At 32.8% G+C, this 23,620-nt stretch overlaps 1 protein-coding gene across 1 annotated transcript in view; it reads right to left on the bottom strand.

Annotated features, from left to right (window-relative positions):
- Positions 1-10,776: 10,776 nt before the first annotated feature.
- Positions 10,777-23,620, bottom strand: part of LOC112046970 (neuropeptide SIFamide receptor-like) — a 132,793-nt gene continuing 119,949 nt past the window's right edge. The window contains exon 3 of the mRNA XM_024083846.2: positions 10,777-13,523. Within this exon, the coding sequence (XP_023939614.2) occupies positions 12,755-13,523 (769 nt within the window). The 3' untranslated portion in view covers positions 10,777-12,754. The remainder of the gene's footprint in view (positions 13,524-23,620) is intronic.

Below are 23,620 nucleotides of genomic sequence, written 5' to 3'. Positions count from 1 at the left end.
AAGAAACACGAAGTTCTTTTTGGAAGTACCTTCCAGAATTTTTCCTATAAATACGATGAATATTTTAGTCGGCCCCCAAAAATGTCTTGTATGTAATAAGCTTTACACTGATGCTGTGTAAATACCAATATTATGATATATAAGTCTATATATATAATATACTATAGGATATCTTTATATCAGTAACTAGTAGGTACACTATAAATAAATCGTATAAATACATAAAAGAAATACGTTTAAAAATATTGAAATTATACTGGTAATAATGATATTAAGTAAAAATAATATTATGTACGTGCAGTTCGAGTATATTAGTTATCGCTTACACGAGGTAGACATTGAGTAGGTATACAAGTCCAATTCTCGCCAGTATCGAGAGCTGTGGCGTGCATAAGGTTTTAATTAGGGTATGCACTATAAGTCATAATTGGAAAATTCCTTTTCCAACTATGTATTCTGTGCTCCAACATAGTTTTGTATTGAGTTCCTAACGACTAATTCTAATCAAGGGTAGACAGTGCAATCTTGCATCTATGAAGTTCACGCCACTGATCGAGAGTTTCATCCTCCGTCACGATTGGAAATATTACTATCATTCATACTAATATTATACATGAGTGAAAGTGTGTGTGACTGTCCTTCTGTTTGTTTGTCCGTCTTTCACGGCAAAATGGAGCGACGAGTGGACGTGATAGTTGAAAGGATGGAGAGTGACTGAGGCTACTTTTTTTCTCTTTCGAACACCCACTTCCCTAAAATGGACCCCCCATTTTAGGGAAGTTTTTTCTTAGCATTTCTAAGGTAGGGATTGGGTAGGATAAGGGTAAGGTAGGCTAGGTGTAGGGTAGACTAGGGGTAGGGTAGGTAGGGAAGAAGCGCACATACGTCAAAACTAAGCTTGACCGGGTTCGCTAATAATAATAATATAATTACTTGCGGACACCCCGCGGTTTCATTGGTGCGATTCCGGTCGATAAGGGAGATAAAATGTATATTGTTACTCGCTGATCATATAATTTTCCAACGGCGAAATAACTTTGACAAAGTGGTGTCAGCTAGTTTTATAACGAATTAAATAATATTATTTATAACATTATTTATAAATAAAAAAACAATTCAATTGAATAATTGTGCAGGTACGTAGGGAATCTCTACCTTTCTTTTTCGATATATTTCAGAACACAGTAGGCAGTTGTCACCACAAGGTTAGTATTCAACTACTACAAATAAAGTTTAAAATAATGGGTATAGATAACACGAATCTAGACATACCAACTTCCGACACCAACTAGTTGGGCCCATTCGTATCGATTTCATGCGAATTTAGCCCGATTCAGGCATTTTGATTTTTGTCATAAATCGGAAAATGCCTACAAAATATTTGCAAACCCTTCTTTTTCTTGAGTATATAAATTAAACAAATAATTATTATATTACAGTATGTAGATTTGAATATTAATAGGTGAACCAAGGACATCAAGCGGGTTGCAGGGAGCCGCTGGGTGCTTGCGGCTGCAGACCGTTTTGTTTGGAAGTCCATGCAAGAGGCCTATGTCCAGCAGTGGACGTCCATCGGCTGTTAATAATCAGTACGATGATAATATAGATTTTTAAAATTTCGAGATAAAAATGTAGACATACTAATGCTTCATAAAATGTTTCAAAACGCGTAGGTACACATTGCAATGTACAGTGCAATGAATTCAAGAAAACTGATAAAAAATATTAGAGTGAATGGACGTATACCCAAATAAAATAAAGAAAGATACAAACCAATAAAATCCATCATCCATCACACATGTATATTTTTCCTACCGCAATCCCTTCCGTCCCACAGGTGTTTGTACCAACATGTCGGCTGCCAACTAGTCGGGGCGTCTGTGGCGGCTTGCGAAGCGGCGGTGCACGGGCCATGAACCGTGTTTTGGGTCACTAGTGCAAGGCTGCAGGCGCTTGCAGGATTTCAGGGACGTTCGTGTCGTTAGCGGCCGCCCAAACTGAAAATGATAGCTAGGTGATATATTTATACTGATATACCGACTAATGCCTCGTTGGTCTCTGCATTCGGAGGCCGTAGGTTCGAATCTGGTCCGGGAATACATCTCCAACTTTTTATTATTTACATATCACGTGTCTCAAACGATGAAGGAAAACCTGTATGCCTGAGAATTTTTTTAATAATTATGCGTGATATCTCCCAATTCGCATTGGACTAACGTGTTGGGCTATTAACCTAATCCGTCTTATTCTGTGAGGAGACTCGTGCTCAACAGTGAGTCAAATGTGGGTTGTTAATGATGATGATGAATGCCGCCTCATTGATCCATCATACAAATAATGTGGTTTTGGGTTCGAGTCCTATCTTCGGGCTGTGAAATATTGTGCTCTCAAATCATAATCAAAATTTAAAGTTGTAGAGTAAGTTTACAAGCATTTCAACTTTAAGTATAATATTAAAATTATAGAGACTATCAGTTCGGAGCAAGTTTAGTTGAAAACATAAGCAAGAGTTGCTCTTTTGAAATGTAAAAACAATAATAAAATGCACCCGATCCCTTTTTTTCGTCCGCAATGGCCAATCTTATTTTGAGATTAACCTACATGATTAATCTCAAAATAAGTAAATGATGGCAAGAGATATTATAACGCACAAGTGTGTGCGCAAGCACAGGTGCTCTCACTCTCATAGTCCGATCGGACGGCAGACCGATACGACTGGTGAAAGATCAGTCGCAGGAACAAAGGCTTTACGCGCTCTCCGAGGCACGGGGGTGTACCAACACCGCCAACATGCCAACTCCAGGCTGCTATTAAGATTTTTCTTTTAAGGAAAATTACGAACTTTTTTTTGTTGGGGGACAAAACAATACGTGATTGACCCACCGCGGGGTTTCAGCCAGACTTTAACAAAGAAAACCCATCTGTTGATACCTTCAAACATCGACTTCGTGAACACTATCTTTCTTTATCATCATAGATATATTATATGTATGTATGTATATATGTATTTATTTAGTTATTATTTATATATAGTATTGATATGTACTGTTATAATTTATATATTTATTTCAATTTATTTATTAGTGTTATTTTTAATGTATTTAATATTATTTACTTTTATTATTTATGTATTAAGTATAATATGTTTTCTCACTTTTTTTTCTGTTGTACCTATCCATTTCTTCTGTTTAAAATCTCTCCCACTGCCAAGGGTCACTGGCAGAGATCTCTTATAGAGATAAGTGTTTCCTTGTCCACTGTTTTTCTTTTTTACTTTTGTGTGTTACTATTATTGGTACAAAATAAATAAAAAAAAAAAAAAAAAAAAAGAGTACGAGGTGTCAACTTTCAGCATTTATAAAATAGGGTAGGTCGGGGTATCACACTCGTTCTATCAGTGTATCTATCTTATATAACTACTATAGTCTATCGAAATTAAATGGTTAACTATCACTGAGAAATAGGGTTTACAGGTAAAATATATAAATTGTCCACCAACTTATACAGTGTTGTTTGAGAAGGGAAATATTGTAGACACTAATTGTATTGAAAAAAATTTGTAGGTCGAGGATTTCACTTGAATTTAAGTATTTTTCTTTATATACTCTGTAAAAATCAGATCTGAAGTTGTAATATTTTTTTTTAGTTTAATATTCACAAATACAAAGGTCGTGAATACATATTTTGGTATGAATATACCAGGGCCCAGGGACTATTGTTTTAAAGTATACTACATATAAAAGAAAATATTCTTGATATGAATGTGTTTTAAATTAATATTTAGATTTTAAGCACTCAGCTTAATTTAATAATAAAAACATATAATAATTAATTTGCGAGTCCCATTGGAGAGCGCTTTACCTTATACCTACGAGTCAAACTATGTAGTATTGTATACGGCGTACGAAGCTATCGACCAGGTGACCCAATATTACTAGTTCAAGGTCCCGAAGCTGCACTGTTGCTAAAAGGTAACTACTGCTAGCTATTCAGCTTGTTTATGAGGTTGAAACTTGCTTAACGACGTCCAGGATTCAAGTTCTGGGTCAGCAAAAATTTTTTTTTAGATAATTCGAATTCGGAGTAAAACACCATGGGAATATAATGACGTGTTGTGTTGAATTGTCTCAAGAGAGTGAGGAAAGTTCAAGACTGCTAGAGTGCGATAAAGCGATAATCTACTACTGTTAGATCTAAATACATAGCTTTGTAAAACCTGCTCCAATGAAGCGGTGAAATTTTTACTCTTAAGATCGACTTTGTAACGATATCTATCAGATAACGGTTGTTACCGATGATATCATGATTTGAAGTTACGAGTTCACAAAACCAATTTCCCAACTCTGTGCTGTTACTGACAGTATACAACCGATCCGAGAACCGTACCTGTGAAAGTTATGTGGTTGCCATGGCTTCATGAGGTTGTACACCACTATGCCTTGGAATCGGTTCGAATCGGAAAAAAGTGCTGTCTATCCATATATACAAGGCAGCAGCAATTAGTTTCGCATGTTCATTGCGAACCCTGTAAAGTATTAGTTATATCTATACTCTATACTAATAATATAATAAGTAAACTTTGTAATGTTTAATAGTGTAATCTCTGGGTGTAAAAAACTAAATTTGAAAAGTCTTTAACCACTTTTAAGTTATTTGTGTAGTTTAAATTTATCATCATATTTCCACGAGTAAATACGGGAGCTACGTTTTCGATAGTTACCACGGACAGTCTGTTAGCCCTGTATACATGGTTTGTCACTTAAAAGGTAGACAATGGACTGGACCATCCGTCAATTAGAACGTAAGTAGTATTAAATAAATGTTTATTTGAGACGAGAAGTATCTGAACAGTTGCATACTTTTCTTTTCCACTTTTTCGATTGTTCTGCTGCTACTATATTTCACTTAGTGATGTCTGTGCCCTCTCCTCGGACTGATCGGTGTAATTTGTGAGATGTCATTCTTTTGTGGTAGAAACATTTAATTTTAGCCATGCCTTTGTCGTCGAAGTTTGACTTATATTGGCGAAGCTTCAGCGACGTGTCCGGTGAATAGCTTCACCTTACCTCAAGTACTTGTACCTACCATACCCATCCTACTTCCTAATAAATCTGAACTAAAATAAAGAAGAAATCAGCTACTGTGCCTATCGATACTATTATTATAAAGCTGAAGAGTTTGTTTGTTTGCACTAATTTCAGGAACTACAGATCCGATTTAAAAAAATCTTTCACTGTTAGATAGCTCATTTATCGAGGAAAGCTATAGGCTATATAAATTATCCCCGTATTCCTACGGGAACGGGTATCCGAGGGTGAACCGCGCGGCGTCAGCTAGTATTATAAACGTTGCAACGGCGATTCAAAACTATTTACTTATAGCTACTTATTTATTTAATTTATTTAAATTACCGAAAAGTTTTGGTTGACCCTTACTACTTAGGTACTAATGTATACGAGTATCTACATCATTTTTACTAGTTTAAATAGTCCCTGAGCAGTGAACAAAAAACCATATTCTGGATAAACCCATGGAAAATAACCCCTGGAAAATAACAGGTATATTTTTTTTGTATGGGTTATTTTATTTATATTATTAGATGAAAATATTGTAGCTTTCTTATGGTAAATGAATTCTTTTAAGTTAAATCGAGCAACAAACAAAAAATCATATCTTACCTCTTATTGTTTATTCTCTATTGGTTTAGATAGTTTTCATCAGGTGGGCTATCTTTTGTCCCTCAAATATTACTTTTATCAAAATAGAAAGCCATTTTTACTTTATTTTAAAATTCGCTAAAATTGTAATTTAATCAAAGAACACAGAAAATGTACAAGTCGGTACTTTTTTGTTCAAAGGAGTCTGTCAGGTCAAGGAAAAGACTCTTTATATAAAAAATACCATTAAAAACTTACGAAATAATTGACGTGAATTAATTGAATTCTTTTTGTAAAGCAATGCAATTTATGGCTGACTTAATTCATACGAGTGATATGCATTAACGTAAGGGCATACTGGTAAATTATAAAAATATGTTTTAAATATTATTATAAAGATAATAATATTAAACATATATTTTTAAAATACATATTTGGAGGTATTTAAAAAGGGATTGAATGGGTAAATAAAACTAGAAGTTAGATTTTACATCCAATTAGTTTATTCAAATATATTTCATAGTTGCATGTGATCTCTCTGGAATAAGCATATAAAACTAAAGATTTGTAACGTTAGGAAAAATACTACATAACTATTATGTAGATCTCTTGTTGGTTACCAATAATAAACAAAGAGCGAGTAAACTTTTTAAATAGTAATTTGAGGCACTGTGACAACTAGTTTAATATCTCTTAATTGAAATAAAAAATGCATACTTATATTCAGTGATAGTGATATATTTCCAAAAAAATAAGCTTGACATCTTTAAAAATTTTAAGCTCATTTAAATTCACTATTATTTGTTTGGAAAACAAACATTTGATTATTTAGCTGCAATATGGAACCTAGACCAATCTGGAAGTAAACAAAAAAGACGATTCAAAATTGGTTTATAAATGACACTTTCTATGTCACAAATCTTGGATCATCGAAAACCGTTTAACGTGCAAGGATGGAGGTAGTTTATAGTTAGTAGATTTGCGAGAGGACCGGATAAAGGGTGTGAAGTCCGTAGTAATTTAGTAAAACTGTACCTCAAAAACTTTAAATTTGAATTATAATGGACTATGATTATTTTTCGAAGTTTAAAAATGTCTACTACATTTTGCTATAAATTTAATAAGCTATCGTTTCAAATCTTTAGTTCATACAGTATGAAAACATATAAATTTGTTTGACATCGGCTTCATTAATATTTTATTGCCCCAGAGCTGGTGAACCATTCGGATAATAATCATTAATATCCGTTTTTTAACAGTACTATTCAAACAATATAAATGTTTACTTTCATTCTTATAGTGTCTTTCTTTATGGAAAGATGTTCAAATTATATTTTAAATACTAGATGATGTTCACGTTACAGCGCAGCTGGGTTCACCAGCTCTGAGACTATTGCTATAGATACAATAAGATGGCCCAAATCAGTGGAATATTATTAGATTGGTAATTATGTAATATGTTTAAAAAAAAAGAAAACCAAAATATGACAGCAATAAATTAAGGTAATTATTATTAGAAGATTAAAAAATACTCGGTTCAAATTGAGCTAGGCAACTCCGTGAATAAAAAACCTTTTTGTGGCTCACATCTACATTAATGAATGTATAAAGAATTAAATTTAAAAAAATCTATAATAACCTTAAAATAATTAGACTACAAATTATAAAAGCGTTGCGTTATTTTATAGTATTTCAATTATTTCTCATTATTATTTTACTGTATTCTATTTAAAATCTCTGTATTATTTATTTATGAAATCATTAAAATACTAACTTAAGAATATAGAACAGTTTTATAATAATAAAGGTAATGCATAGAAAAAAATTCTACGTTTGTAAATATTAAAAAAAGTAGTAAGTAGTCCTTAAAAACGGATTGGTATCGTCACAAAGTTTTTAATTCCGATTCGTTGTAGTTTTACGGATTAAGTTTAATAATATGAGAAGGTCGTTTTTTCTAAATGTTATTTAACTTTTCGAGCACAGTTATAAACAGTAAATGATGATTTTTTTATTAGATCTTTCAGTGGCAGTATCCGTAAAAAATATTTTAATAAATATTATATTACATGAATATTAAACTTACAAAATGAAAAATATTTAAACAAGTTATGTTAATAAAAAAATATTGAAATAAGTTATGTTAATCTCCTGAGCTTAATATTTTAGCATTAAAAAAATTATAATTACATGAAACGGAAATTCTTTAATTAATTTTTCAATATATTTTAGTATTTTTTTATTAAATTAATTATAATAATATGTCGATCCAAAAATGTATTGTTATAGAGGGCGTTATCCGATTGATATGTAGAAAAGTAGTGAAGACAGTTCAATAATATGTTTAGATTGCTTATGTTTTCCCACAGTCAGTAAATATTTATATATATGTATACCTAATACATATTATATTGCAGTAATTTTTTATTTATTATAAACTGATACGATTATGTAATATTTAAAAATATGGAATATTTTTCATTATCACTCGCTATGGAGCGAAGAAAGAAAGAAGAAAGCTAATTATATAATATATCGGGCAAAAACACTTTTCACGTAGAACCTACAGAACTTTTAATATTTGTACAACATTTGGTGTAAAATTTGCATTCGAACATTATCTTTCCTCCACGATATGGTCAGAGTTCTTAATACCACGACCTTTGATTATATATATGTCTATATAATCAAAGACCCCGACCTCCGTCATTTTCAAAAAGCTGAAAGTTTGTGCCTACAATAAGTAAGTACGGTCGACAAGTATCGAGAACTCAGATGAAACAGACGTTTCGCTTGACGTTACCCCTCTGTCAAAGTTTAAAATCAATGATCTAATGCGTTTATAAAAACTGTTTCTATATTATAATCGAAGTTTCATCGTTATAATCGTTTTTGTCGTTTTAAAAACTCCCTCAGGATGCCGGTTTGTGTTGTGGAATGACATGAAAACACTCAATAACTTCTTGTTTAGGTATTAAAAAATGAAGTTACGTTTTATTTCTAAATTTAATTTAATAAAAACAGTATCTAAAAAGAATTGATTCTTCAGCCGGAACAGAAAAAAACGTCTGCAGTACAATCAAATTATCGAATATTCTGTGTAACGAGCTTTAGCGTTGTGTTAAGTTAGTGTGTGTAAGAATTACACGTGTGTGTATTGCGAATCCAATTTATATATAATGAATTTGATTCCCAATACTCACACGTGTAAATTAGGACACAAAAAATATTTATTGGTGTTGAATATTTTCAATGTGTGAGTTTACCTCGTTCCCTCAAAAATCAACAGACAATTTTGCTAGCGAATTTGGGAGCAATGCAACTCCATAGTTAATTAGTCTATGATGGAGAATATCACGGTAGTGGGTGTTAGGAGTACGGACTGATAAACTTTCAGCTTTTACAAAATAACAACCTGGGCTATAACAAGTTTCCGTTCTACAAATGTTAACTCGCCTATCAATAAAAAATTAGTTAATTACATCGTATAAAAATCGATTGAAAGTATTATTTATACAACGATTAAATTTCATAATCGTATCAGCACTTTCTACTAAAAAGCGTACTTTTTATTCAAACCCCTAATAATCAACTAACATTGCTTGAAACATCAATAATTCTACGGTTATTTTTACACTACAATGTATCTATAGGTAATAATATATCTAACAGATGTTTAAAAATGGCAATAAAAGCTTAATTCTATATTTATAGCGTGTATTGTTGTACATATATTATAGAATTATGCTGTTAAATACAAAATGTTACATTTGATGAAAATTTTCAAATGCTGAATAATAATAATAATATTAAATATTTCTAGATGAAAAATAAAATGTGTGAAACGTGTTCTATAATATTAATAACATGAAAAATCGTTGATTTTCAATAATAAGATTTTTATACTGAATTAATGAGAAAAAGAAATTGTGAACACAAGAGTTTCTTAATTTTTATATAGAATTATCATTATCATTTTAAACATTATACATATACGAAGAATATTCATATATTATTATCAATTATTAATTTACTAATATACTTATATTTTTATGTATTAACAATATAAATCTTATCACTAACACCAAAACACCGCAACGAAAATTTCAGCCATTTACACAAATGCATCTAGTGAAAATAATAACAATTAGGTACAAACATTTTACTATGTATACTTACAATTATAGATATTTACAAAAAGTGAAATTTACGTGTTGATTATTACGAATTTTCTTGTATAAATATAGAATTTCATTCTCCGATACAAAACAATGTTAAACATTTTTTTTTTCAGTAACGTATAAAACTATAAACTTTATTCGATTACAAGTGTTTATGCCCTTCATTGAACTTTTCGTAGCGATCCCGAAATATGAAAAAACATTATTAAATAATAATTTTTTTAATTATTTAATGTAACTATGTGTACTGTGTATGTAATATTAATGACAGTCAATAAGGTGCAATATAACATAATTATAATGGAACTGGCAAACTTGGCAGACGTTTTATCCAAACGTTGGCTTAAAATTATCATTCTATTCATGCATTTAACTTGAAAAATTTTGGGAGATTCAAGAATTTTTTTACAAGATTTCCTTCGATTTGTCCAGAATTCCATTTTCATGGCCTGCCTATTCAAACTCGGAAAGAATTTTTCAAATGGGTCCAGGGTAATAAAAACAATCATTTTGTTAAATTCAGAACTCCTTTTCTTCCAAGTTTGTTAAAAATACCGTTTAATAAACGCTTAGCTTAGCTGTATTTGTACAAATACAAAAATAGCAGAATCAAGTTTTACATCATGTAGATATCTTTTTAATCCTTTAGAAGGATGTGTCTCGCATCAGTCTTGCAAGCTTTGACCATGTCGTGATACCATATCATACACACACAAGTAAATTGCTGCAAAAGCTCATGGTAATGTTTAACATTATTTATTATTCTACCACGATTTATTAACACTGAAATTTGATACAGGAAAAACATAATATTTGTCATTGTATTTATACATAAAAATATAAAGTTAAAGAACAAAATTACTATATATTTAGGAATAGAATAATAAAATATCACAATATTTTAAAAATAAAACGTAAATAATTATAATTAAAGCCTCCTACTATCGATGCAACATTCCTAGTAGAAAAATACAATTTCTTTTTTAAAATTTCTTTTTTTATACAAAATTTTTATTTTAATATTACATATTTAAGTGCTGTATTTGTAGTGGTACTGGATCAATTATTATTATTTTTATTGTAAGAAACTTAATTTTACCTATCAAACAGCTTGTTACGAGTACATTGCCATACATGAAAAAATATGTGTAAATAGATATTTTGTATTTTTTTTTCACTTAATATTATTTTTTTATTAAATATATATTATTTTGATTACCATATCTTGCTATAATTATTTATTATTCTAAAATTTATATTTATTTAACATTGTGCATCCGAAGCGGCCATTCGTCCTGTCTCCAAGTGACAGGCGAAAATTATGAAAGTTAGAAAAAATTTAATAATTTTCAAAACAATAATTAATTAATTACAATGTGCCAAAGTTATTGTAATGAAATGAACATTGTAATGTTGTAATACGTGTCTAAAATTAATACTAATATATATATCACTTGATATCAGTTTTAACAAAATATGAAATTAAACTATCGGTCACCATCATTACATTCTTATTAACTCTCAATTTTTTACTAATTAATTTTAACTAATTTAATTATTACAATAATAATAATATAATACTAGATACAATGTTGACAATTATTTTGCTATTTATTTAGGGAATTGTAAAAATAAATATTGATTTTATATGTGATGGATGTAATTTATTGTTTGTAATTCATAGTCATAACTTAAAATAAAGTCACTATTTGTTTTTTTCAATCTAAGGAACTATTTGATTTCTTCGTGGACGTGTTGTATAGACGTTTAAGTTACTGAAGAAATATTTTGTTCTTGATTGAGATAAAAATGAACAACAAAAGAGGGTGAGGGTGTAACAAGATATGCAAATATCGTCAACAGTGATAATTACATGGAATTTAATAATATTATTAATATTTATGAATGATTCAGGGGTAAAATAAAAACAGTGAAATATAAACTTAATACGTTATTCCGTTAGATTGCAAATTGTCAGCCAAACTTTGTACTCATTTACACGTCACAAATGGTTCCCTTAATTACTACCATTAGGTACGATGAACGAATAAAAGTTATTTTCAATACTTTATAAAAAGACTACCCTACATTACGTTTTACTAATTTAAAACGTCTATATTTATAATATTTGATGGATTATACAAAATATTAACTCCAACTTGATAGTCATACAAAATTACGAGTAACAGGTACAGACATTTTTCTACAAAACGCGAAAAACGGAAAGGAATGGCAAATAATTAATGAAAGTTATAAATAACGTATAGGTATAAAAAATAAATGAATATTTAAATACTGGTGCAGTGAATCAATCGGCGTATTGACATCTGACAACGAAGCTACTGCGTCATCACTTGGCAACGACGACTCCCCTTTCGTCTATACAATGTTTGTGCCCCATACCTGTTATACAACAGTGTTATCTGTTTTTGGTACTGATGTTTTCTTTTCAGACCTGTCTATTTGTTGTCTAAGCAAACAAATCATGTAGTAAATATGATATGACCGCTACTAAAACTGCAAATCTACGTAAATCAAGAACCTACCTACACACGTGAAGGCGTCTTCACTTCAAAATTCTTTGTGCGACATGTGCGTTTTCGCTCCACAGTTACATATTTCTGCTTCAGAAATATTACATTAACATTTACGTATAAAAAGTACATCATGTTTTATGTTAATAAAACTTAATTACATACAGATTCGTATTATTAATTACTTAATTCTACAAGATTATTGGATAGTCACACAGCTCGAACTCGGTTTGAACACAGGACAACATCAAACTGACGAAATTAAAATCCAAGCACAAAATTCTTTGTAATTCTCGATATGCTGATACGTCTCCTCGTCGCGGGCTGGAAACGATTTGGACCTGGCGGTCTCGGTTGAGCTCCAATCGTGTCACCGCTAGAGTTAAACTCCAGTGTGGTTGAAGATGAACGACACGGCGTTCTTGTCGACTGGAGGCGACCTCCGCGTGATGGAGGCGTGGTTGTTGTTGTTGTAATGCCACGACTTACGCGTCGACGTGCTCGAGGACTGCAGGGCGATCGTCTCGTAGTAGCGGAGTCTTCCACAGCATTTCCTGCTCTTGATGATAGCGACGAATCCCTTTCTGTACTTCTTGTTGAAGAACGCGTACAGAACTGGATTGATGCAGGAGTTGGACGACCCGAGCCACTGCGCTAGCGGCGTCACGACAGGGAACATTTCCTCCTCCCATTTCTGTATCGGCCCACCTAATTTTATTCTCGCGAAAATTAAGTAAAGCGGGAACCATGATAATACGAAGAGAATGACTACTACGACGAGCATTTTTACAACTTTCACTTTTGACTTTTGTTGCATCCTCTCCATTTGTGCATCTTGCGTGTCGGTGGGGATGGCTCGTCTCCACACCTTGATCCAGATCAGTATGTAGCACATCGTGATGAGGACCATGGGCAGGATGTAACAAAATATGAGGTTGCCTATAACGAAGTACACGACTTCGCTGATGGGGTTCGGCCACACGTCCAGACAGAGGCGGACGTGAGGGTTGTCATCGAAGACGACGACGAGATCGAAGAAGAAGACCCAGGGGGTGGTGACGAGTATGGCGAAGATCCAGATAAAGACGATCATCATGCGAGCGCGGCGCTTAGTGATCTGGCACTTCAGCGGCCACCAGATAGCAAGAAATCTGTAACAATGACAAAACTTTATGTTAATAAAATTCAATATTTATTGCTTATCAAAAGTTTTAAATATATAGCCTATTATTGTACGTAAGTTTAATAGATTAAAATCGAGCGTTAACTGAAACGTACCATATTTTTTCTCTGTACAACTTTACTAATTATCGCCCTAGCATAAGCATTTCGCCAAGAATTTTAGCGTTCTGATGCAAGACTGCATACAATTCAGTCTAGAGTATGGATTAAATAATCGTCGACCATTGTCATTATCATTTTAGATTGCATTTTTGCTGAGCAGCAAATAATCGCCGAGAACCGAATAGTCATTAAAAATAGTAACTCAGTCTGATAAATTCCTGCTGATATAATCATGTGTGGCATTTTGGCAATGTGTAACCAACATAGTTCTTAAAACAAAAAGAAAAGAATCTATTTAATCAAAAAATTACCAAGATTGTATGGCCCTGATTGTTCGTTGGAAACCGAATTAATTGTTTATCTCATAGAAACCTACTTTCAGATCGAGAGGGTTCAATTAAGGCCAGTCGTATTTGACTTTTATGAGCATCGGTCAAGTTTGCGGACAGTAACGAGGGTATATCTGCCGGGCGGGTTACGTTTACTGATATAATTCGATAGATATCATAAAGTAAAAGTTTGTTTTATTTGCTAGAGCCAGAGCCACATGTAACGCAGAAGTTATGACACACTCTGTACTCTCGTCGCTTTCTTGGGACTGTTTGTCGTTTAATCTACTTTTTTTAGGGGTAGCAATGTCAATTATTGTGAGAAAGTAAGAAGCTGAATTGCTTTAACGTCCGGTTAATCCAGGTATTTATTTCTTAAAACATAAAAAGCTTAAGACACTTAATTTCCTTTCAGGTTTCCGCAACAAAAAAGATTGAGAACTCCACTCAACTTAATAAGTCGGGGCTTGGCGTAAGCTGCGGACCATCAATTTGCATTTTCCACAACAAGTTCCTTGTTTTTTTCCCAATTAACCTCCTAGACAGAGTAAATCGTTAACGCTCGGGGAAGTTTACGTCTTCCAGGCAATATCGTCGGTCGATTCCGGTGAATTTACTACCTTAATCTTTGTTGCAACTGCAGCGAAGATAAGTTGGATGGCTAATTGAAAAGTCGTAGTTAATGTAAAGTGAAAATGTTTAGAAGATTTTAAAACAATAATTATTATGTGCAACTTTGACTACCTAATTGATTTTATTGGGACTGGGAATGCCTTGGTTTGTATTTAGAATGTGTTGCTTCGATTGTCATTTCTAATTAGGTCGTAGATGTATTTTATTTGATAAAAAAAAATCCACTTACACTCTTACCTGAGAGAAAAAAAAACAATGTCACACCTATTATACATTATCCTCTAAATTGAGAAATATGATGAGATTGAAGAACCGGTACTTGGTGCTGAATTCCCTGGCACGGTTAATAATGCTGTGATTTTAGTATTAGGTCATGGGGTCAGTTTAGCATTTTATGTGCTCTTAATAGTTCAAACTTCAGACTTAGTTGTACTCTGGTGATAGGCAACAGTCATGGTTTACGGGCGGTAACTAGCGTCGACCGATGCCTACCGCCAGAGGTACCGTACTGATTTTTTTTTTATTCTTTACAAGTAAGCCCTTGACACACCTGATGGTAAGTGATGATGTAGTCTAAGATGGAAGCGGGCTAACTTGTTAGGAGGAGGATAAAAATCCAGACCCCTTTCGGTTTCTACACGACATCGTTCCGGAACGCTAAATCGCTTGGCGGTACGTCTCTGTCGGTAGGGTGGTAACTAGCCACGGCCGAAGCCTCCCACCAGCCAGACATGGATCAATTAAGAAAATCTCAATCGGCCCAGCCGGGGATCAAACCCAGGACCACCGTCTTGTAAATCCACCGCACATACCACTGCGCCACGGAGGCCGTCAAAATAAAATTAATGTAAAATTAATGTTCCTTGATATGTCGTGTAAAAACCGTACAACTGTTTTTGATGCAATAATTGAATCCAGGACCTAAAAACTAACTGCTAGTCCAACGAGGCAGATAATTGTGGGTATACTCGGCCTCCTCTTAACGCAAATTAAATGCAATCACGTGGCGTTGACATTTGCATTGCACACGACTGATTGACACCATGATAAGATATCGCACTAATGGGGACTGTACTCTTGCTCCTGTACGAATTGTTCACGCAAATGTGCACAAACGTAGCTAAGCGTGGCGACACACCGAGGGAAAATAAAACAATTAATAATTATTATCTCCGAAATAAACAAATGGCGCCTTAATCTTTAATAAAAATAATAAGTTGGATTTTTACTTTTCGTAAACATACGAGTAGTTTTGTGATTCGTTTCATGGATTATATCATTATTTATAACATAGAGGGAGAGAAATCGTGTCTAATAAATAGAATCATCAAAATTTATTCGTTTGAACATTTTAAGAAAGACGCTACATGGAATATCTAACTTCCTGCTTTTATTAAACTTGCAAGTGCACGTTAATATTAGGTAATTTTCAATTGCTTTAAATCTTTGGAAACTAAAATAGAATCATTTTCTCACATTAGACTGGACTCAAAGGTAGTGCAAGTTTTTAAATATATGTTTTAGATATTAACTTATTATAATTTAAACTACAAATTTGTCACTATTAATTATACAGATGGAACGTACGGAACACGACGGTGTCGTAGCCGCTTAAAATACAAAATTCAAAAAGTAATACACGAACATATTGAAATTTACTGATGCGACACGAACCGTCGCATCAGTAAATTTCAATATTATTCAAGAAAAATGGCATCTCATGTTTTTAAATATTTAAAAAACTGTTTACAAAAACTAAAGAAATAAGTTTGAGTATTTTTTATCGGTAATTATTGATTATTATATTAATTTACGTAATTGTTGTTAGTGTTAAATTTTGAAATACAAATTATGAAAAATGTTTGTATGTGCGTTTGTCAAGGAGTAGAGTAGCATCAGTATGTTGCCTATAAAGAGTCACTCTGGTTACTTTGTGAATTAAATTAGTTAAAAGATAATGAAAAATATGTGTTTCTCTCGGTGTGCCACCCGCCAGCAAGCGGTCGGCCTTGAGACGTCCTAATTAAATTATTTATTCAAGTTTGCGACGGCATTCGTCAATGATCATTTTTTACAGCGGCCGAAACTGGGCCAATATTAACGTGTGTCAGCTGACAATAACAAATATAATACGAGTATTATCTGTTTGACACACATGTGTGATAAATAGCAAATTATTACATAAACAAAATATTTAATAATAATTATACTACTTAGCTTCATAACTCAGGAAAGTAAAGGTTTTTAATTTATGTACCTCGTATGTTATACTCCAACTTTAAGTACGAGAAGGTACTACTGAAAGATAGGTACTACCCAAAGATTCAGACCCACAATTGCCAAACCTTTAACTTTAAGGCAACCCTTCGCTAGAGACTAAAGTTTGATATATAACAGTATTTTTCAAAAGATTGCCCCGATGCTTAATAACTGGTAACTGGTGATATGATTTCTTATATTATACCAAGAAAAATATTAAAAAAAATACGCCTTTTGCAGGAGTTAGGGAAAACGAAAGCTGTCAGGTAAGAATGTATGCCGATCCGACCAAGAATGCCAATTAGAATGAATGCAAAGTGTATCGAATTATTGTATTTCCTTTTTTATTACGATGAAGCATTAAATGAAACTATTCAAATTCCCAAGTTTTCCATGAACTTTGATACACAAACACAATAGTTAAGCTTTTATATTAGTATAGATGGATTAGCTTGGCCGGTAGCCAAGTGGCACGTCGATTCTCTTTCTACAAACGCTAACGCTTCGAAAACTAGAAAAATGTATGGGAATGACAGATCCGATCGACAACGTGATCACGTGACCTGTCGATGTCGATGGCAAATGTCATTCCTATACATTTTTGAATTTTCGTTTGCGATCGTAGAAAGAGACTCGACATGCCACTTGACTACAGGCCCTGTTCTAAAAAGCTTTCAATCCCATTTAGAAACGAACACCCAGTCGGAGGTACAAAAATATCGACTGTCAGTAGGACTGACAAATGATGTCCGTCAGATAGTTAGGCTGACCCGCGGCGTTACCGGCCGCTGTGGCCTGGTTCAACGACCTTTTGCCTCTTTTGTTTTGATTTAGTTCGTTTTACTTTAGGGATCGCAAGCCTCCTATAAGTAAAGGGGAGATGTTTGGATTCATCACATAACTTCAATACTTTGGCATGCTAAAAGCTTTCCAATATTTTACTTGAAGGATTTTTGTATAGTCTTTGAATAAAAATTTAATTGAAATTTCTTTTATATCAAGTAGGCTTAGTTTACAATGGATTTTGTAACGTCAAGTTGACTCACCGACACAGAAGGCAAGATCTGTTAAGAAGAGCCAGTAATAAGCTTAACAGTAAATTTACTCTTATATAACCATCATTCTTTACAAAAAGATTCAGTTTAGGATTTTATATTTTCTAAATTAGGTCAATCTATTCCAACCATTTCTATCATTCGTCAATTAAACTACTTCTTTCACACACTCCTACAATCTCGTTTTTGGTCTTCATCTCCTCTTGTGTGCAAAAAAGTATATTTTCATAAAAAAATACTGTCATTTGTTAAACTACCGCAATAACTCATTTGACACGTATATTTCATTTTGAATAAGCAAAGTTTCAACAGCGGCCGCGCTCGAGCTGTTCAAGCGACACTTGTATGGACAAGCGGACGGAACATAACCCCAGATTAACGATTTGGGTTAAACGTGGCGATAATTCATCCACAAGTGACACTGCGAGAGTTTGCTGAGAGACAAACTTCGTGGGTTAGCCCGCCATTTTCATCATGTATTAAAAAAATATATATGTCGCCGTGGAAGCTTGGCTCACTGAAAAATCTATAACCTCAAACCTAATAATTATCATGTTTACTCTTTAGTTATTTCGAATCGACTTATTATCTAAGAATCTAATGATTTTGCAATCAAAATAGTGTTCCGTTTTGATTTATTTAATAATAAGTCTCTCAAGTAATGATGACAGGTGACAGCAGTAGAAAAGAAACTCTTTAAGTTCTATGTTGAGATTTTGCTGTCCTAACGTTCAGCAAAATCTAAGTTAATTAATTTAATAAATTTAGAATCAAGTTTTCATGTAATTAGGTTTTGATTATACACTCTTTAAGTAATTAAGTTTGTAAAACGTTACCACCATAACGGACGGACGTGGCGGCGATCGACCAATAGAAAATGATCACGTAACTCTCATCCAATGGTATCGCGTCCCAAATGGCGCGTGGCCGGTACACTTGACTAGAGTGAGGCACCCTGCCTCCACTCACATATATTTTTTAAAAAACAAACCTTTATTTAAATGCTCTACACAATGGATGTTTTCAATGTCTATAACGGACTATAACAATTGTTGTGTTTTATATGTTCCTAGCGAACGTACTTCTCGAGAATACAGGAATATAGTATACAGCCTATATTATTCGCTGATAATATAGTAATATATTGGAGAAACCATTTCTTATAATATGTATGTTATGTTAAGTTAAGTTTTACTTTGTACAACACCCTCACAGGGTTCCATTTGTAATAATTATGACATGTGGAAATGTAACTTAAATGAATAAATAAATAAATAAATAATAGGTAGTGGTTTAGGCGTAAAATCGATAGAAACTTTCTTTTCTAACGATTTTACGTATCAACTCATATTCGGAACCAGAGTCACATCTCTAGAAATACAGACAAGGGAACCCAAATAGTTTACCCAAAAACAATTGGCAAACATAAAATCCGTGGCCGCACTGATGAGAGCCGCTCGTAATAAAAATAATATTTATTGTTGTGCCCTTCTGTTCATATCTCGGAGCGCACTCGTAGAATGCTGAATACCCTATAAAGGCAAAGGAATATTGAGGAATTGTGCTTAATTATAATATATAGACACAGACTAGACGAAAACAGACGGAGTACACTTCATAGATGCAAAACTACATGCCTACACTGGGAATCAATTTATAAATCCGTTTTAATGAAGAATTTCATTATTTTGTATAACTTGTATGTTTATTCAAAAACCATGTGCTAGACAGAACATAATGAAACGCATATTAGTCAATCCAGATACTTAACAATTAACCTTTACAAGGATCAGTTCAGGTCATCTCTAAAATTTTGGTAAATGGATGTTTGTTATTCAATCATGCCAGAAAGGCTTAACGAATCTGGATGAAATTAGCAAAGAGCTCAGGGGCCAAGTAGGTTATTTAGGTTGTTGTTGTAAGTATACAAGAACAACCTAAAGGACAAAAAATAGAAAATCAAATACCCGAATGACTCTAATTTGGTAGTTACGTTTTTAGTAAGTCCGTTTGTCTGTCTATGTTTTTCCATTGTTCTGTGAAAAGATATAAAAGATAATGAGTAATGTCATCGATCAAGTTACCCAACTGTATAAATAAGCAGGCAATTTTAAACGCATATAAATCTTGTGTTACGCATCTCTTTGGCCATACTGTAGGTACTTTGTACACTTTAAAAGCCACGTGGAAAATCTTGCAAAAAAGTAAATTATGGATACCAAAAATTGAAATAGTTGAAACTATATAAAATCCAGCAAGCATACTACTATTTGAAAATAATATTATTATTCTTTTAATTAAAAATATACAGTGGCTTAATTGTACTTAGGCTACAATAATTTAAACTTGCTTTTTAATTTAATGATGATTTATATTCTGCGGGTAAAGACTTAATTTTCGCTACATTCTGTTTTGTTACTTTAGGTAAACGGCTTTTATTTTGAATTAAATTTATTACATAGCCTCCAAAATCAGCATAAACACAGCACTTTATTAGCGTTTTTATAGTCGAATAATAATCAATAGCCCATTCGAACGGAATGAAACCGAAATAAACGGCGGTTTATAGTTCATACGAAGTTTATATTTCACACGTAAAACGTTAAATATAAATGAACGAAGTAACGCGTGTCATCGTTAGCTAAAGCCTAGTGCATAATGTGGGGCTAGATGACAAGCACTTGATACCATTTATTATCTACCTTACATTTCTGAGACCACTGTTATTACTTTAATTAAATAAAATAGCCTTTATTAATGAAGATTTTGTACATTTAAATTATGTCCCTAATCTCATTGTGCCTCATGGCAAAGGCCTCCTCCAGCTCCCGCCAGTGTTTCCTGTCCAGAGCTTCTCTGTCTCCTTATTACTTTAATGTACTGTAATTATTTTATTATTTTAATGTAATTCCTTGACCCGATGAAAGAAACCGTACAACACCGTAATTAAGACTGAACACTGACTTCAAAAACATAACGCGTACCAACTAAACTAAAAAGCGAAAAATAATATCATATTACGTTCTACCTGCTAATCACTTTGAAGGCGGTGCTAACCCAGTGATGTATAAAAAATATCATAAAGATTAAGGTTTTTCAGACAGAGTTCTTTCATGTAGCTCTTTCAGAAACGACTTAAATTAATACAAAACCTCAAGTTTAATATTTTGTTAATTTTGTTTAATCAAATATTAAACTATAAGATAAACTAACGAAGATAACGCGACTTCATACGCTTGAAATTATTTTTTTGGCATAATATTTAGACTTTACCTTATATTATTATATACCATATAAATAAAATAAGTAACATCTGAGCGACCAGAAATAAAAAAATAGAGGAACAAAACAAGCATAAATATATTTAACGAGCATAGGTAAGTAAACATTACAGAAAACTTAAAAACAAGAGATATCACTGAGTTGTAGAGAATATTCATCACTCAAGATTTCACTCACGTGTATCCTACGCTTAACTGTCAGTAAAGGGCAGTAATTTATTTGCAATAGTTGTAAAATCCAAGTTCTTTTGGGTAAATATCGCAAATAAATCGATATTGTAATTATATGTTGGCATTAAGTCGGTATCATTTATTGCTGTGGATAAAAAATTTTGGCGCCTTAAAATCTGTCACAGATATAATGACAGTAGCCATTCGCGGACTTCGTGACATTGACATAAAAATAGTATAATTATACGCCTTGCATACAAACTTATACATATCACACCACCAACCAAATAAAGACTTTAAATAAAAGCTCTTAAGGTCGCACATTAACAATTCTTAATTTGCTATCTTTCATTCGAATTTGCTATCACGGTTTGCTAATCAGCCAGTAAGGCCATCCGTACTTGCTATGGAAGAAAGTAGACTATAATAATTATAGCCGTTATACAAATAAAAATAATAATCGTAAGCACATATAAACGATTTTGAAAAGTTTGCATGATATTTGAGGTATTATGAATTCGAAGTAGTATATATATACTACTTCGAATTCATAATAATAATGTATTTTGGATTTTGTATAATTTCACGCGAACGGAACGAGGTTGCAGGCGTCCACTATAAAACCTACATTTCGAACTATCCTGAATTCATCATCATTAACATGACAATGAGAATTTCTTGGAAGATATAGAAATGCCCAATATTTGATAGACCAATCCAAGAGTTCATGATCCATGACGCAAAATCTAATTAAATCCGACGATACCTACTTGTTAATCTAAAAATATGTAATATAGTCTCTTACATTGGAGCTTAAGATAAAACAAGCGAACAAATTAATTAAATCATTACAGCTAATTATACTGCACTTCGGTCGTATAAATTGACATTTACACATACGGCGGAGCTTTTGACACTTGTAATTTAAAACAAGAATTTTGTGTAAAAATTATCTTTTCATCGTAATAAAAGGGCTGTCAAGAACTTTTAACAGTTGAAGTGAACTGTGCGCTTGCCACGATTATGCTCGCTAACCCGCATTGACTCAGTCTGGTGGGTTTTTTGATGTGATTAATTTGAAAGACATATTACATTACAATCACACTTTTAAAATTGGCTCAAGTCTTGTAAAATTTTTAAATTTACATATCCGAGAATTCAACCTTATGCCTTTAACATAAAAGCCAATAAACTACACCACTGTATCACAGGAGATGGTCCTATAAATTACAGATTTATAAGTGAGGATAAATCCAATATGGCGTCATAAATTTCGCCGTTGATCGCGCGAAGCAACCAATTATAATAATTGCCATAAAGTGCAACAATATTTTCACTTAAAATCTCCATAAGTTAAGAGCTCTTAACTTATCGATATAATTCCATTACATGGCCAGTGATTATTGATTATGAGGGTAGTACAAAATGATAATATGAAATCTTCATGTAACTTATCCAACTTTGCCGAAACATGATTTTAAAATACATTTTAAAAATGCAAAAGTAAGTCTGTCTGTCTGTTACTGTATTACGACCAAATAAATTGTCAAGGATAACCTATTCTTATTTTGGATGAAATTTGGTAATGATATCTTAAAACTTTGGAGCAGAACATATTATATTCTTGGATCCAGCGGAATTTGAAAAACGAAACGAAATTTCACGTTGAAGGCCTCGGGCGTCCGCTGGTCAAATGTGTTTAATCTCACTATGAAATTAGTTCCGTAAACATAACATTCTCTATGCTTCTGTTTATAGAAGTATATAGAAATGCAATGTAAAGTCTAGAGACATCCTATCCTAATACAAGTACTCGTTTATTTTGAATGTTAGTTTGTAATAACGCCTAAACGACTAAGATGATTTCAAATATTTTTTCCAATGGAAAGCTACATTATTAGCGAGTGATATAGACTGTATCTTATCCCTGTATTACTTCGGTAACGAAAACTACACGAAAGTGAAACCACGAGGCTAGTCTATATTAATATTTTATAGAGGAAAGATTTGTTGTTTGTTTGGAACTGGAACTACCGAACTGATTTGAAAAATTGTTTCATATTTGGCTATAGGCTATATTTCTCCGTAAAACCGCGTGGCGTCTGCTAGTGTAAAATAAAAAGCTGTGAACCACCACACTACACAAGCGTCGTCAAGTAACCCTACCGGATGCTAAATATGTCGCAACTACATAATTCGTGGTCCAATCGAGAGTGGGTGATAAATAAGGAGTCGC

The sequence above is a fragment of the Bicyclus anynana genome, chromosome 10 (assembly GCF_947172395.1).
Source record: "Bicyclus anynana chromosome 10, ilBicAnyn1.1, whole genome shotgun sequence".
Lineage (NCBI taxonomy): Eukaryota > Metazoa > Arthropoda > Insecta > Lepidoptera > Nymphalidae > Bicyclus > Bicyclus anynana.
This window is presented reverse-complemented; position numbering and strand designations above follow the sequence as displayed.